The sequence below is a fragment of the Daucus carota genome, chromosome 4 (genome assembly GCF_001625215.2).
Source record: "Daucus carota subsp. sativus chromosome 4, DH1 v3.0, whole genome shotgun sequence".
NCBI classification, from domain to species: domain Eukaryota; kingdom Viridiplantae; phylum Streptophyta; class Magnoliopsida; order Apiales; family Apiaceae; genus Daucus; species Daucus carota.
In genome coordinates, this window is record NC_030384.2 from 34,670,288 (window position 1) to 34,687,906 (window position 17,619).

Sequence of the window (17,619 nt, forward strand, 5' to 3'; positions counted from 1 at the left end):
TCCTTAAAATGGGTCTTTTTCAAGAAATTATAAATAAACTGACAGTGACACATACACACGACATATGTACTACTGTGCAGTCAAGACAGAGTTAAATCAAGCGAAACACAAAGTACCCAACTAGCTAACTGGGTTGGAAATAGAGAATCCTAGAAGAACAAGAAGTCTGAGTGAAAAAAGATGAGCAGAAGTGAAGAAGAGAGTACAAGCAACTTGATGAAGAAGAAGGGGTTGGGCTGGATTGAATGGTTAAGAGGATGGTTTAATGTGATTTATGAGATGTTGTTTCAGAGAATCATGGCTAGTCATCTGGAGAATCCAATGCCTCTTCCTCCTCTCCCCCAAGATTTCACTTGTATTATCACTGGATCTACTAGTGGAATTGGCCGAGAAATTGCCAGGTTTTCTTTTGTTTCTCTCTCTTTTTCCTTGAATTTGTGATTTTAGTGTTGTATTTGATTGATTGAGGTTTAGGAGATTTTGTGAATTGGGTTTTGTGGAAAATGGATGAATTGAAGGTGGGTTGTTGATGATCTTTTTAGATGTTCTGTTTCTTAAATTCATGATTTCAACTGATTGAGTGAATTTTTTGGTGATTTCTGTAGATTGAAAGATGAGTTATTGGTAATCCTTTTAGATGTATCTGTTTCTTGTACTTATAGTTTTTAGTAGTGTTAGTGATTGACTGAGCTTTTTAGGGATTTTAGCAGAAGATGGTTTTCCGTAGGAAGGGTTGTTTGGGGGGTGGGGGTGGGGGGGTGGTGGTTATTGGGCTGGTGGATATGACACTTTGACAGGCACTTGAAAATTATGTTCATAATTTGGTTATTGGTGATAGGTTTTTGGAATTCTTCATTATTGTCGAAGATGAAGTCCATGTTGTCATTTTGAGGTCTAATTGATGCATTTTTGTAGTTGCTATTGGGCTGGTGGATATGACACTTTGACAAGCACTTGAAGATTATGTTCATAATCTATTTATTGGTGATAGGTTTAAAGAATTCTTCACTATTGTCGAAGATGAAGTCCATGTTGTCATTTTGGGGTCTAATTGATGCATTTTTGTAGTTGCTCAGAATGTTCTTGCTGTTCATGTAGGTTAGTTGTATTCGGTTATGTATTCCATATATTGCTGATGTGTATATATACATTGTTTTACAATTATTTGTTATTTGAGCTGCTGTACGATAGTGTTATCACTGAGTGAAATTAAAAAATGTTTTTCGAGGTGTAGGTAATGAAATACTGCTTGCTGTTTAAAAGAGAAATTGGTAAATAGCTTAAGTCTCGGAGTTAATAAGCATGTTTTAGACGAGAAATGTGTAAACAGTTTAATTCTCGGACTTAATAAGCATGTTTTAGGGGAATTCAGTTAAGCGTTTCTGTTTGTTTGCTCAAGTAAAACGTGATACAGTGTACTTATTAGAGTTGGTAATAATATTTGTGGGGAATTCTGTTAAGTGAATCAGTTTGTTAATGTTCTATAATTGGTGACAATAGAGTTGAGGACAGAACAGGTACTTTCTAATATAATATAGGCGAATTGAGCTAATTTGAACTCATTATTACTTTATTAGTTTGAATTACCGATAGAACATTTATATGTTGAGATTGGATTTTTTAAAGTAAGCTTATTATTCCATCCATCTTTGAGATTCTTTGGTTCCACCTAATATATATATGAAACAAGTATTTGTGAAGATAATTTTAATTTAAGAAGTAATATATCAATTTACGCTTGTTTTGTAAAATAATTTGTTTATTCTGAAACAAAAGTGGGTAACAGCTTTTTTTTTTTTGCATTCACTTGAAACATTTTCGAGTCATATCATATACATATGAATATATGATATACGTACACCCAAATTAAAAGTTTCTGGCACCATGATCCACAGCCTTGCTGTAGTCCACGTGGTTGTAAATCGCATTTCCCCATCACAGGAATCTCTCTCACCTGTTTTAACTATACTTGACAGGCAATTAGCTGAAGCAGGGGCTCACGTTGTAATGGCTGTACGGAATACAAAGGCTGCTCATGAATTGATTCTTAAGTGGCAGCATGATTGGTCTGGAAAGGGCCTTCCTCTTAATATCGAGGTATATGCTGAGGACACTTGTAAGTTTTGGGCATCTGTATTTCCGGAAGAGTAATTAAGAGGGTAGTTTAAAAATGACTCTTTAAACATTAGAACAATACACTTATAAACTCTTCCAAAATTTGACTTTTGAAGGTAATGGAGCTTAATCTTCTCTCATTGGACTCTGTTGCAAGATTTGCTGAAGCATGGAATGCACGTTCAGGCCCTTTGCATGTTCTCATCAACAACGCAGGGATATTTTCTATTGGGGGTTAGTATTAAGTTATCATGTAGTTTTTTTTTTGGTTACTTTCCGGAACATGTCAAAATCATTGATGGTAGACTATTATGTTCTCTGCAATCCTGTGAGAAAGTGATGCTTTGGGGGTGATAAGTCTAAAGGACTGTGTGGTCGGTGAGTGTGATAATAAAAGAGAAGGGCCAACAGAGGAACATGGTAGGATAGGACTAGCAATTTCGATCCTATTTGGTCAAATACCTAGCGACAAACTCCTATGTTCCTTTCATTACGGTATTTCTGAACAAGTTCCTGGATAATCTTAGTGAGGATATTGATGTTATGTGGTCGGTTTCGTGTTGGGTTGACAGACTTAGGTTAAAATTTTGACCAAAACCAAACCCGCCCCAAAATTTTAATGGGTTAGAATACTCAACCCGAACCTAGCCTGCACATCTTACAGGTAACATGAACCTGACTCGACCCGTTATAATTTATTAATAAATAAATATTCTAAATAAATTAATAAATGTCATATAATCTTATAAATTTATTTTTATTAGATCAAGATAAAATATTAATTAAATATAAATAGATAATACAAAATAATATAAAACATATGTATTTTTATAAACATGTAGTATTTTATATCACGTATACATAATTTCGGGTCAATTAACCAGAATCCGGACCGAAAATGACCCGCAATTTTCGGGTTAATTTTGGGTCAACCTTAACCCAAATTCGTACTTTTGTGGGTCGAATCATGTCGGGTTGTCGCGTAAGGTCTGAATTTGCTACCCCTGTGGCAGGATAAAATTACTTAATTTATAACCAAAAAATGGAGAGAAAGAGGCAGGAGAAATAATTCCTTTTCTATGTTTGTTCATTTAGGTAGAGCGGATCTACAAAAAATATATATTATTCTCTACATTTTCTTATTTATGTCGAGTTTTTCCATTGATCCACAACTTTGTGCAGTCAAGTTTTTAATTCCATATAAGCATGAGCCAAGATCTAGCTTGAGTAAATTTGAAAATAATGTTTACCTAACATGACAGGGCGTTTAGCTCTTTTCATCACATTGTCTGTTCACCAATCGATGTTAATAAAAATAAGGAACATCTTATATCATATCTGAGCAGGCCTGATGAAAGTATAACACAAACAGATGCCATATATAATCCCATGGGTGATAATGTGACATAAATAGTTGAGCATATGTATTTAGTTGTTCCATCTATGATTGTGAATTTGTGACTATGCAAATGAATAGTGTAATTTTATTAGGCTTTTACTCCTGTTGATCCGAATCTCTCCGACTGAGATTTATCTTGACTTAAATTGAATCTTAAGTAGCCTATCAGTGCTGCAAAGCGTCGGGGCTTGCCTTGCCTCAACATGTAAATAATGAAGGGGTGGGCGCCAAAAAGGAGCCAGAGGCTTCATTCCACACACATATCTGCCCGGATGCAATCGGATTGGAAGGGAAATTTGTTTTCCTAATGGGATTGCAGGAGAACCTTGACTATTGGACAAGGTTCACCATTTTTGATATTGATCGTACCAGAAAGCTGAAAGCTGGGAGAATCGTGCGGGTTGACCCAATTTCTTCCAGTTTAAAGCATAAAGTTTACTTGTTGACTATAATCAAGCTGCTTGGAAATGAAAAAAATATTTTATAGTCTTAACCTTAAATTTTTGCTGTTTGACTAGTCTTTACCTTCATAATTGTTGTGCCGGTTAGCTGGTTAGGTTGCTAAGCAAGCATACTTCTAAGTTCTATTCCTTGGCCAACATTCTTAAATTCTTATATATAACTATACGGCATTGCATTTCTTTCTTGTGTCATTGATGTCATGACTATGAGGGCATATGGGTCTGCTCCTTTTTGTTTCTTGCAAACCTTTTAATCTTCCTCCATGTTTAATTGATTATTGATAATTGATGCTTTTTCTGACATTTATGTTTAGAACCACAAAAGATTTCCAAGGACGGTTTTGAAGAACACATGCAAGTAAATCATCTGGCACCAGCCTTGCTTTCAGTATTGCTTTTGCCATCCCTTATCAGAGGCTCTCCAAGTCGGATTGTTAATGTTAATTCAATAGTAAGTTCAACGTCTTTATGTTTGTGTAATGGATATAAATACAAGTTTTCCATAATTATTTAAAAGCACTATCGATATGCATGACCTCTTTTATGTTAATTACAGCCTTATAATACTCCCTCCGTCCCCCTCAATTGTTTACATTGGAGGACGGGGGCTCGGCACACATTCTAATGCTCTCTTAAAATATAGCTTGATATATTATTTTGAACTTTTTTTTTCTTTTGAATAAAAGTTTAATGTTTAAATTTTTATACAGAATAGAAATTTTTTGAAAATAAGTTAAGAAATTTTTATAAAGTTATCATTGATTTATATTATATTTTATGTTCAACATAAAATGTTTAGTGTGACAATTCATATTTGATATATTGCATTGAAGTTTTTCACAATAAATTTAGTTCCGAAGACATTTCTCTTTTTAGAAGAAGAAAATTACTTTTTTATCCTCTATCCTTATCTATGTAATCACACAGCAAAGATTTAAATGGCTAGGATCTCTGGAAACTGTTTCCGCACTCCATTATTATTAAATTGGTGCCGAAGTTGCGGTGTGATCATTTATTTTATCCTGTGCTTGCTTGTGCCCAGAAAAAAAAGTGGAAGCAAATGTTGTAAAATGGTGACAAACGCTCAAGAAGCATATTCAATTTTAACAGCACCCAGAGCTAGTAATATGTATATGATATCGCATCCCTACTGACTATAAGAAATCCACTATATCTTCACTTCTAGCCTAGCAAATATGCTTCCCTATTGGAAGTAAGAGGTCCAACTTTTGAACATAGTAACCCCCCCTTCCACCCTTCAAAAGAATAACTATAATAATACTAAAATGATTGAATGCTTTGTTTCTTGTGATGGTCATTTTTGACTTGACATTGACAAGACACGTGATAAGCCTCTTGACTTTAGTAATAAGCATGCTAATATATCTAAAGGACACAGTACGGATGCAGTTCTTCTTGCAAATATCCCCACTAGTAAGGATTCGTGCAAAGAAGATAAGCAATATCTGGTATATTGTATATATACAATCAGATGACATATCAGCCTTTCCTGGTTCTTATAAATCAGTAAAGCATCTTACTTCTAAATATATAACTTCAACCTTGACACAAACATATCTCATATGTGTGAGTATGTGACCAGTCAGTTTTTTATTGGTTACGGTCAATCGCAGATATCTGAATACTCACACAGGCATGCCTACTCTAAGGCTTCAACTCTCGACCTCTGATTACCAAGAGGACTTTCAACTAGGCTTTGCAAATTTGCAGTAATCATTTGGTGTATACTAAACCCCAACATCTGCAATGAAAAAGTAGTTGTAATGTTATAGACTTAGTTTACTGGTTTCTGTATATGCCCATATATAGTTATCTGTATTTGTAGAGTAGCAGAGGTTATAGTTGATAATTATTGTCAATGTAAAAAGGCTCTCTTCCTGATGAAATTGTTTAAATTTACGTTCTGTCTCTTATGCTCTTTAAACAGCAATATCACTCTCCATATTGACTTGACATTATTATTGTTTTTTTATACTGAAGATGCATCAAGTTGGATTCGTTGATACTGAAGACATGAATGTCGTGACTGGAAAGAGAAAGTATACAAGTTTAGTGGGTTACTCAGGCAGCAAACTAGCACAGGTTAGCAAATTTGTCGCAGTAGGATTCTATTAGCTTTAACAAAAACTGACTTTCACGTTTAGTTAATTCTTAAGCTACTTTGAACTTTTCTGCTAATTGCCAATTCCCTTAAACAAAGTTGTTTATCTTACTTAAACGAAGTCAAATATGTTTTGGTAAATTTTTGGTTGATCTTAGTTAGTCATATTAAATTGCAGGTCATGTTTAGTAGCGTCCTCCACAAGAGGTTACCTGCTGAAGCTGGAATAAGCGTAGTATGTGTATCTCCTGGAATAGTTCAGACCAATGTTGTAAGTTCCTTACATAAATGTTCTTTCTTGTCATATCTCTCAAATTTTTAATTTTGATTTGAAGTCAAAAGAAGCGATCCATAGTTGACTCATAAATTTTACTAAATGGCAGGCAAGGGATCTTCCCAAGATTGTCCAAACCGGCTATCGCCTGATTCCATATTTTATTTTCAGTCCTGAAGAAGGCAAGACTTCTGACTGCTATATGATATATTATACATGATCACTGCTATGGTTACGTTTATAGGACTTCTGTGAAAATGATTTTTTGGAACATGTTAGAACTGCAGCAAGTGGCTATTATTTTTTTACAAGTTCAGCTCATATAGTTTTATGTTGCTATTTGCCCAATAGGTTGCCTAATGTAAGAATCACTTGTACACGTGTAAAATATTTGCTCAGAGCAAATACTGAATGCTTATTTTGCAACTGCAGGTTCTAGAAGTGCCCTATTTGCAGCCACTGATCCTCAAATTCCTGAATACTGCGAGATGTTGAAATCAGACGAGTGGCCAGTTGGCGCTTTCATTTCTCAAGAATGCCGTCCTACAAATCCTTCTGAAGAAGCGCACAATCTTGAAACTTCTTCCAGGGTGTGGGAGAAGACGTTGGAAATGATTGGTCTTCCGTCAGACACAGTGGAGAAGCTTGTAGAAGGGCAAGATGTTAAATGCAAATATGGGTCTGACGACTCTCATCAAGACTAGTTCTCTTCTATTAAAATCTTACATTTCATGGCCATCAATCAAACGCAGAGATTTCATCAATCATCATTTAATTCAAAGGCCGTAAACATCGTGTTAAACAGGAGGCGAAAGTCCAACTCACAGAGGTATACTTGCAGTAAATTCTACATTAGGTGCTGATGCATTTTGAAATACTTGGAAACGCAGATTGAACAACTTCATGCGCTTCCCAGATTTGTGTAGCAGAAAGTCTGTGTAGCAGGAAGCTAAAAGTTCCATATTTCTGCTATCCTAAACAATGCAAGGAAAAGCATAGTTGTATGGGTTGACAACAGATTTTAACACAAACAAGCTGCATTAAGCTTCACCCTCCGATCATGAGTTTTTTGTTTAAATTTTACTCCATTACTTGAATCAATTGTTAGTTTTTGTTTGATTGCCGCTTTAGAGAAGGTATATAAAACTAAAAGGCACTTTAAAATATGGTAACACATCTAAAATATAGCCTTATATTGTTGAAGGTGTTGTGTGTCTTTTTATTTACAAATTTTCTTTCTTAAAGAGGTTCTCAAATGATGTGGCATGATAACATCTTGGCCAATATCATGGCTCAACATATTTTTAAGAATAATAATTCTAATAATGTTCTTTATATTTCTTTATATCTAATATTTTATTATTATTTTAACTTTCTTATGTCAATATGAATTGATGAGTATTTAATTCTCCCTATCCCAAAACATTGTTCTCCCTTTTCCATTCTAACGGTTTTGAATCTTTTTGCACATATTTTATAGTTTAAAATATTAGAAAAACCATATCTAATTAATTTTTACAAAATCTCTATCATATAAAAATTTAAAAATTTTATTTTCTTACAAGACTACCCCTAGAATTAAAGTGGTTGTCGGGTCGCCCGGGTCGGGTCTGCTCGTTGCTCATGGGTGGACTGGACTAAAATATATATGACTGGACTGGGCATACACTGAGTAACAGATAACGAGCAATGAACATGGCAACAACAGCTACATCAACACTCTCATTATCACTCATTCTCTACAACCATACTACAACAATACCTTCAATTCTCAAAAATCCCAGAAATATAATATACCCATCTCTTCGTTTTCTTGCTCCGGGTCAGCCCAGTAGTAATGCCTCATGTTCTTGGAAATGTAAAAAAACCGATAACTTTAATGTGTTATCATGTTCAGAAAGTAAAGGGGTTGTGCAGATTGTGTCTACAAACACAAGTTATGAAGATGATGAGTTTGTGGTTGTCAATTTTTACAGGTTTGTGTATATCAAGGACCCTCACCGTGAAGTTTCTGAACACCTCTCCTTCTTGCAGGTATTTTTATTTTTATCATTTTATTTTTGTTTCTTGATTATCTAAATGAAGAAATGCATTTTGTTGAAAATATGTATGAATTTGTTTATTGCTTTTGTTACTTGTGTCTTGAGATACACTAGACATGGATACATGGTCTCCCCTTTGAGAAAATGCAAGAGGAATTAAAATGCATAAGATATGAGTGAGAAGCTCCTGCGGTGTGATGCAAAGCATTTAATTCACGATTATGATTTTTCTTTTTTTGCCGTTGAATTGGTGGATTTTAGTTAAATAAAAAGGCTATTTATAATGGTCAACAAAAAAATGAGGCTATCTGTATAATTGGGAATGTGGAATTGTGATGACCATGTAAAGATATACATGTGCAACATGGCTGATAACTGATCAAGGTCAAAATAAGAACATGTTCAGTAGTACAGGCACATATCGAAGTCATATATATTTATGATACTGAGACAACTAAAGAGCTTATATATTGGTGCTAATATTTTTATTTTTCTTCTACGATTTAGGGTCTTGATATACACGGTCGGATATACCTGAATGAGCAGGGAATCAATGCCCAGGTATGCTGTCTTTCTTTGTACAGATGAGTTAGATATTAGAACTGAACTTACTGTATGCAACTTCACATTACATATATGTTCGCAAGTCAGCCCTCAGCTCATAGCCCAACACTCTCATGCACAGTTGAAAGAAAATTTAGTCATTTTCTACTTCTAAGGTCATTTCATAACAGCCAGATATATTGGTCACATATATATTATATCAGATGAGTTATTTTAGTAATTGGATGATATGCATAGATGGATTCATCAATAAAAAACATTAAAATATCATGTCATTGTGCAAAACCTAAAATCATCTGTTAGTTTTCGAAAGCATCATGTTTGATAGTCTTGAGAGCACTCCAGGTGTTGCAAGGGGAAAGTCCCTACATAATGGTGCTATGTGCTTAGTGTTTTTTCCTTTCCTGTTCTGATATGTTTTATTTTGTACAGTACAGTGGGCCATATAAAGACGCTGTTGCATATGTTAGATGGCTAAAAGATGATGACAGGTTCTCTGATATACTGGTTCAGATTTCTCATTCTCATAGTGGGCATGCCTTTCCTAGATTAAAGCTACGGTACAAACCTTCACTTGTGCAGGTATTCTAATAAGGCATCTATTGCATATTGGGATAATGTCTCTATATATAAATCTGTCAGTGACTCAGAGTTATCTATATTTACAGTATTTGTTCTCCAACAGAATAGTTTAAATGTTATACCTGTTTTGTGCAAGAATTGATCATAACCCTGATTAGTAGTAAGGTCAGATTCACATTAGACATATCTAAACACACTTTTCAAAAAAAAAAAAGAAAAAGAATTATGCTGAAGGCAGCCTATTTGCTTTGAAAGAAACGAGAAAAACCTAGGTTGTAGGTTTATTGAACTGAGAAAAAAAGAAGAAAGTTGAGTTTCCCAAAAAGTTGAAGTGGCACATAATTGCAAGATTAGGTTGATTGCAAAAGAGTTAACTCAAGCCTCAAAGATTCAAATGGCATAACCATAAGAGGAAAGAAGGAAGGGAGAGATTTTGCTTCCCTTTTTTTATTCATGTGAGATTTTGCTCCTTGTAATTGATGTGCTACTATAAGTTTTGGCAAATCATTTCCCTTTCGTTCCCTTGTAAGTTGTAATTCCACAAGCACACTGATACCTCAATGTATGATGTTTTCTGTAATATTCAAGCAATAAAACATTTGCATGCTTCTTTTTCTCATATATAGAATAACTAAGTCAGCTCATACAAGAGAAGGTGAATATTATTGTGGCTGCAGTTGGAAGGAGGTATTTCACATCTTCCTTTGCTTGATTTGTCAATGAGAGCAAAACCATTAACCCCAATCCAGTGGAGGAGTAAATTAGCAAATGTAAATAAGGATTACCAAGGGAGTGCGAACCTCAATACAACTTGTATTCTATTGGATGTGAGAAATGGTACCTGCCCGTCCTATATAGTTATTTGATTACATTTGAGTGATCAATCCTGTTGTGTTTATCTTGTTGCATTAAATTTCTGGCTGTACATTTAACTTCATATAATGGGCTAAATAGTAAACCTTTTTGGGGTATTACACCCCTTATTTGGGCAATACGTAAACTATGTGGTGTATACTAGTCTTCTGTTTACATGTGACAACTTTTTTGACACTGGCCCTGGTTAGCTTTTTATCTTGCTCATGGTTGCTGCTTCTATACTGGGGTCACTAAAGCATTGTCCAGGATGTCTTTGATATTACAATTTATTGCAAGGTGTTTAAAGGATCGGAACTTTGCAACTAGATCTGGAGCATGGCATTTATAGATCTAAATTTAGGTACATAGGATGTTTGATTAGTAGTAAGAGTCTAACAGATAGAGGTTCTTCATCATGCACGGTGATATTTTGGTTTATAGCCAAAATGTATCCATCTGTTCATAGAGTTATAACTAGTTGAGATATGCAAAATCCTCACCAACTCCCCTCGCACGTACAGGCCATATTCATTCAGTTACCTTCTGCATAACTAGTAGATATGCAATGTCATTAAATACGTACTGAGTTCAACTGTAGATTTTGTGTTTCTTAAATTCCAGTACTTCGGGTACAATTTGAGCATCGGAACCTTGGTGCTTTTAAGTTGTTATGCTACAATAAAAAACTGTACTCAACTTGCTACTGGATTAATGCCTTGTTCATGTAATCTGCATCATTTTTAAGTATTATCTGTGTGTTAAAATTCTTTATTCTTGCTGCGTGTTCTATGATGAATTTCCTGTTCATCATTTGCAATTTATTTTTTTTTGCCAAGTTGAGCAATTTTTAATTGCTTTAATTTATGCAAGCAGGTTATGAATGGGATATTGGCCACTTCTATGGGGCAGAGCGACCTGACGTGGACTGCTTTAGGAGTACATCTTATGGACAATCGGAATCAGAGGTATTGTCGAATTTCGAATATTATCAACATATATGTAGTGGCATGCTAGGTGATGAAAGGTTAAGAAAAAGGAGACTAGACACGTTGATATTCTTTTAGAAATATTAATCCATATTTGAAGAGTTCAGTAAACAGAAAGCAGCTTACAGTTGTCATATGTAAATAAAGTTTTGTTTATTTTTGATAAAATTTGGAGAAGTATTAGGTAACTTGGTAATCCGAAAAAAATTATTGTTCAGTGGTAACCTATCTTTGTGTGTGTATAAATTAGGTTTTTTAATGATTTGAAATTGATATCATTCTGACACACACACAGTCACACACACACAAACATCTCCTGCTCTCCCCCTCCCGCCGCCCACCGCCCCCCCATTATCTCTCTCTGTCCGTCTGTCTCTCTAAAAAGGGAGACTAGACATGTCAATATTCTTTTGGAATTATTAATCACATAGATGAAGAATTCAATAAACAGAAAGCAGCTCACAATTGTCATATGTAAACAGATTTTGTTTATTTTCGATAAAATTAGGAGAAGTATTACATATCTTGATTATCTGAAAATAATCATTGTATCTGGTAACCTACCTTTGTTGTGTTTAATTAAATGATTCGAAATTGACATCACATGTAACAAGAAAAACTCAAGATAGTCGGAGTAGTATTGTGGTTTTTAGTACAATAGCTATTTTAGTATTCTTACTTTGAATTTTTGAATTGTGGCAAGTCTAGAGTAACAACTCTAATTTCGTCCAGGATATTGATTCAGATCCTTTAGCTCGTGTTGACAAGGAAAAAACAGAAATCTTGATGTACTGTACAGGAGGTATCCGGTGTGATGTATATTCTGCTATTCTCAGGTAATTATAGTTATTGTTTGTTTTCTGTTTCTTGCTGAAACATGAGCATGGAGTTTTGTGCGAAAAAAAATTTAAAAAACAAAACACCTGGAAGCACTCAACTTTGCTAATATCACAAAAGTAAATACTTGGTCAAGCGTAAAGTATAACTTTGCTAGAATTTTTAGGGCATATTTCTTCTTATGTGCAGCATCTATATTCTGTAATTAGCTTCTCAACGTGACAGGCAGAGGGGCTTCAAAAATCTGTACACTCTCAAGGGAGGTATTTCTCATTATCTTTGGAGTGAAGGACCCGTAGATTGGGTTGGGAATTTATTTGTATTTGATGCACGTCTTTCATTACCACCCTCCTCCTACAAGGTGGAAATTAAACCCGGAGAATGCACAAAACAAGAAGTATCCGGGAGTAGTTCATTTGCTAAATGTTACATTTGTAGTTCACAACTCTCTGCACTGAGGCATCGAAATTGTGCAAATCTTGACTGCAACCTGCTTTTCCTGTAAGTTTTACTTATCTTTGAATTATGACAGTTGGACCCACTCAATAAAGGTCACATGTTTATAAATTGGAACAAAAGAAGTCCACAATGTATGGTGACTCTAAAAGGCATGTAACAGAAGATGTCCCTCTGGACCAAGCAAAATATTATCGAAAAGATTGCTGCATTCATGATTCTGTAATCATACTTGTGAGTTGCAACATTAGCGGGTAATAACTAATATCTGACTGTGGTAAATAGTTATTCATTCAAGTTACCATATCTAAGTTAATGTTGGACAAGTAGCAGGGTGGTTTTCCTTACCTCTCCTTCATGTCAAGGCAGCTATAAAAAGGTTCCTCAGAGGTTAAATTGCAATAAGAAGGCACCTCATTGCACAACAAGTAGACTTGAATTTTCTTTGTGAATATTTTTGCAAGTTTTATTCAGTTCTAAGGTTGAGGCAGCATATGGATATGGGCGTCATATATCTAATTTGTTGATCGATTGACTGAGGAAAAATTAATCATGAAACTTGGCTCCATATTGAAATTGCATTAGACAATCTTGACCAGCAATTAACTGCTAGAGTTATTATACATTATTTTCTGCGATCAAAGATAAATACGAATAAATATCCTTCATGTTCAAGTATAGTAACAAACTAACGCGAGGACACCTTTGAATAACAAAATTATTTATTCTAGAATCTTATAGATGTTATAGTGGTAGTGTAGTACCTTTTCAGTTTGGGTGCCAATCTACACCACTGATCTCAATATGATAATGTTGCTCGCCATGCTTCCCTTTTGTAGGAATCTTTGAATGTAATGTTGTTACTACTTCATCACTTAACACCGAGTCCTTTACAGATGTTGTGCAGGCTGCACAAACGGCTTAAAAGGATGCTGCTGCCTGGACTGCACATCTGCTCCTCGTCTAAGACCCGTGCTCATTGGACATCAAAGATACAAGAAATGGCATCACTATCGAGACATAGAGATGCAAAATTCATGACCAATACAATTATTGAAATATCCCCCAGTTTTGGAGTGTGTTTTCTTGTCTGGTATTATAGCTTTTCAATTAGCTGAGAATTCCATTATTAAGTACGCAAATGATTTAGTTTATTACTGTCAAATGGTTAGGTTGCAAGGTTCGCTCCCATTCATACAATTTTAGTATTCCATGTGCAATCGAAGGTCGAATGTGTTGTGTTATGGGAGGAACAGGTGGAGATTAATACTTGTGAGAAGTCGGTGTCCTAGGAGGTGGTTTTTAAGGTTGTGATAGGTCTATCAGAATGCGATTTTGCTAATCCGATCACAGATTTACAATTATCTCAAGTACCCCTCTGGTGACCCTAATAAAGAGAGCTGTTCTTGTTGGGGTGAGAGTTGAAAAAGCAGACTATTATTATTGTATCCTAATGGGGAACTCCTTGGTCTTGTTCTTGTGTTTTTGATTGATATCTTAATGGATACTTCTGAGCTCTGTTCTCAGCATAGATTATAACATATTGTGTAAGTATTGGTGTTATTGTATTGTATGATTTTATAATAAAATGTGACCTACCATGTTTATGATTTTATAATACAATCATACATGCATAACTCCCTCCGTCCCGGTCAACTGTATACAGTTTTTTTTAGATGTCCCATCATTTGTATACATTCCCAAAATAGTAATTTTTTATAATATAAAACACTATTACATCAACTACTTTCTTCCACTATCTCTATTTTATAATAATAAAAACACTATTACACCCACCACTTTCCTCTACTATTTCAAATCTATAATTAAAAATAAATAAGTTCTACCATTTTACCTACTTTTCACCTAACTTTACTTATTTTTTTACACTTTTTCTTGGTCTCCGTGTCTCAACCATTTGTATACAACCAGTTGGGACGGAGGGAGTATCGTATTTACCACACATTATTACCAAATATACTTGTCTGATCCGGATCGTGGCCAAACTCGCATGGATTTGCTTTCGAGCTCCTTCTAAAAAGCCTCATGTTAATGGAGTTCTAACTTCTACCCACGTCTATATCTTCAGGATTTCTTTATCATTTTAGGTCAACTTAAAAAAATTATAACCTAAATCTTTTTTTTTTCTGTTTTATTTATTTACCTTGTGATCACATATTTAACTTTTATTATATAACCGTTTTATAATTTAATGAGCCTGATATATCTATAAAATAATTTATATTTTGAAATTTGTTTAGGTGGGTGATAAAATATTACATACTTATCATTCATTTATATATTAAAATGCTAATTTATTTACTTTGCCGTGCATTTTATTTTTATTATGTAAATATGATGTTTATTATGATAATTTTTTGAAAAGAAATTTATTTCAAAATTAATATTTTTAGCATAATTTGAAATAAAATTTATTTTTATTCATTCAAAAGAATGAATGCAATGTGATACAAAATTATATTAAATTTTTGTATAATTATTTTTGAACATAACTATGTCCAGTAAAAATTATATATATATATATTATATATATATATATATTGATTTGAGAAATGTTTTTAACACATATTTATATATTATATTATTTTTTCATAGAAATATAGAAAATATGATTCAATGTCTTATGACCAAAAAAAATAAAATATAAAACTATAAAAATTGCATTAATAAAGATACAATGTATATACATTAGTTTTTGATATCAGTTATACTTTTATAGATTGAATGGATAACACAAAAATGAAAACAAAACTGAAGACATCTGTTATGTTCTAATCTGGTCTTAAATTTTAGGTCGTGAGTTACTAGTGTATAAGGATGTACGCGAAGATTTACTCTTATGTTTTATTTATTTGGGTTAGTGCTGAATCACGTAAACCAGGTTAATAGGAGATAGAATAGGTTATTTGTTTGTTTCAGTAATATCAGGAGGAGTTTTGAATAAGTGGGGATGTTGGAGTATTGGTAGGAAGTAGTTATTAGCTAGTGTTTCTCTTGCATTCAGTTTCTATCAGGTATATCATGTACGTTCAGTTTTATTAACAACAGAGAGAACACAATATAGCCATTAAGTGTATTGTGGTTTGTAAATACAAGTGTTAGTTTTTCTGTATTATATTGGTAGTCTTATTATTATCTTTATAAAATCCCAACGGTGGCTGTGACATATATACATCTCTATCAAATTATCATATAGCCTTAACCTAGTAAACTCAACATAGCAGAAAGCAATCCCACAGAAGACCCCTTTCAAAGAAATGTCCATCACCAGAGTAAATCTCCCACCTCTCCTACGCGCCGCCACCGCACTCCACCCTTCCCACAGCCCCCACCACAACTCTCCGATGTCCTTTCTCCGCTCTCACCCTTCCAACATCCTTATTTCAAACCCCCACTTATTCTCCACCTTCCTTCTCCGCCGCGCCCGTCCACGCGCCGCCGCGTATCCAAACCCTCAAAACCCCCTAACCATATCCAACCCTTTAACCCTCAGCATTTCAAATCACCACTTGCTCTCCCGGAGCCTGCACACACACGCCACCGCTCTTCAAAAGCATCCAAGAACTTCCAGCTTGGATTACACTCTAACTTTCGGTGGCATTGCAGCAACAGGAGGGATGATACTCATGTACATATATCTAGAAAAACCAAAAATGTCGGCAACCGTAGATGATAAACTGGAGTTGAGCTTTCACGGCGTAATACCACATATGTACCGTAAGGGACACTGGGTAATCGTTGACGGTCTGGCTCGACCTATCAACGACAACAAAATTAGTAATGCAACTGCTAAAAATGTTGGAGCGAAAGGTCCTTGGGAAGTCTATATCTCAGCTACGGAGGTCTATATCTTAGCTTGGCCTTGGCCTGACCATGTTGTGACCGCCGTTCGAAGGAATAACAACATTCTTGCTGTGCAGCAAACGTCTTCTGAGGACAGCTATATAATTCCTGCAATAACTAATTGGTACTCGCTCTTAAATTTTATCGTATTTTCAGTTAATTAATGTCTTTCTCCGTTTTCTATTGCAAGAAAAGATAGCCATTTGGTTTGTGACTTTGATATGTTTTGATTTAGGCGCACAACTTCTAGCGGCGAAATCTTACCCCCAGATGATTTCTACAAGCCCAGCTTTGTGTTCAACTTAGACTCAAAATATGAATCCGCAATAACTCAATTTGTTTTATTTACATTCGATAAGTTCCAAGACTTGCCAAAGTTGTTGAGAGAAGGACACTCGGTTTTTGTCAAGGGTTTTATCAACCTACCTTTGAATTCGATTAAGTCTGACGAGATTAACAAAGTTAGGTCTGATGATAATTGGCCTAAAATTGTGACAGGCAGAACTGAAAATATGGAATGTCTATTCTCAGCTGAGGCGATAGCGAAGGACGACATTGAGAGGTATGATATGCCCGGGGAGTTGCGGATGATACTGCAATTTGTGCGGAATACTGCTGAGTAACAGGAATGGGTATCACATACATTGTAGTATTTTTTAAGAAACTTTGGTAATGTTACATGCCTAGAATCTTTGCAGTTATTTTGTGCCTATTCTCTAATATTTTTGCACAAAGACTTCCAAGCTTTTTTTTTTTTTTTTTTTTTTTTGAAACCAACTTCCAAGCTTGATTGTACTTGATAAGATTTTTGAACTCCAGTGTGTAAAAATGTTCTAGTTATAAAGGAGGCATTTCTCAGAATTATTTAATAGGTTGATTTTGTTGCAAATTCCTGTGTGTTCCAAAGGTTGAGGCGTGATTATTAATTAAATCGCCGATTTGACCGATTAATTGCTACAAATTACATTATTGATTCGATTTTTCAATTCGATTTTTCATTATATATTTTTCTAAAAGTAATACAGTAGTCCTAATATTTTCAATGTTATAATATTGATTTAA

General features: G+C 34.6%; 3 protein-coding genes across 4 annotated transcripts; all 3 read left to right on the forward strand.

Moving 5' to 3' along the window:
• The first annotated feature begins 64 nt into the window (after nucleotides 1-64).
• LOC108215668 (dehydrogenase/reductase SDR family member FEY-like) lies at nucleotides 65-7,490 on the forward strand. The gene is made up of 8 exons (XM_017388207.2): nucleotides 65-401; nucleotides 1,977-2,097; nucleotides 2,232-2,349; nucleotides 4,290-4,426; nucleotides 5,977-6,078; nucleotides 6,276-6,368; nucleotides 6,481-6,553; nucleotides 6,804-7,490. Exons 1-8 carry the CDS (start codon nucleotides 181-183, stop codon nucleotides 7,073-7,075), a joined length of 1,137 nt encoding a protein of 378 aa, XP_017243696.1. The 5' UTR covers nucleotides 65-180; the 3' UTR covers nucleotides 7,076-7,490.
• Nucleotides 7,491-8,026: 536 nt separating this feature from the next.
• Nucleotides 8,027-14,234, forward strand: LOC108216026 (rhodanese-like domain-containing protein 8, chloroplastic). 2 transcript variants are annotated; one of them, XM_017388679.2, is made up of 8 exons: nucleotides 8,027-8,405; nucleotides 8,921-8,974; nucleotides 9,410-9,559; nucleotides 10,237-10,396; nucleotides 11,288-11,379; nucleotides 12,133-12,236; nucleotides 12,463-12,738; nucleotides 13,590-14,234. In XM_017388679.2, exons 1-8 carry the CDS (start codon nucleotides 8,061-8,063, stop codon nucleotides 13,732-13,734), a joined length of 1,326 nt encoding a protein of 441 aa, XP_017244168.1. In that variant the 5' UTR covers nucleotides 8,027-8,060; the 3' UTR covers nucleotides 13,735-14,234. The 2 variants fall into 2 exon arrangements, with proteins under 2 accessions (XP_017244168.1, XP_017244169.1); XM_017388680.2 differs by having other exon boundaries at nucleotides 8,266-8,405; nucleotides 9,415-9,559; nucleotides 13,590-13,885.
• Nucleotides 14,235-15,760: 1,526 nt separating this feature from the next.
• Nucleotides 15,761-17,298, forward strand: LOC108218155 (uncharacterized). Its single transcript, XM_017391074.2, has 2 exons — nucleotides 15,761-16,681; nucleotides 16,793-17,298. Exons 1-2 carry the CDS (start codon nucleotides 15,972-15,974, stop codon nucleotides 17,178-17,180), a joined length of 1,098 nt encoding a protein of 365 aa, XP_017246563.1. The 5' UTR covers nucleotides 15,761-15,971; the 3' UTR covers nucleotides 17,181-17,298.
• Nucleotides 17,299-17,619: the final 321 nt, after the last annotated feature.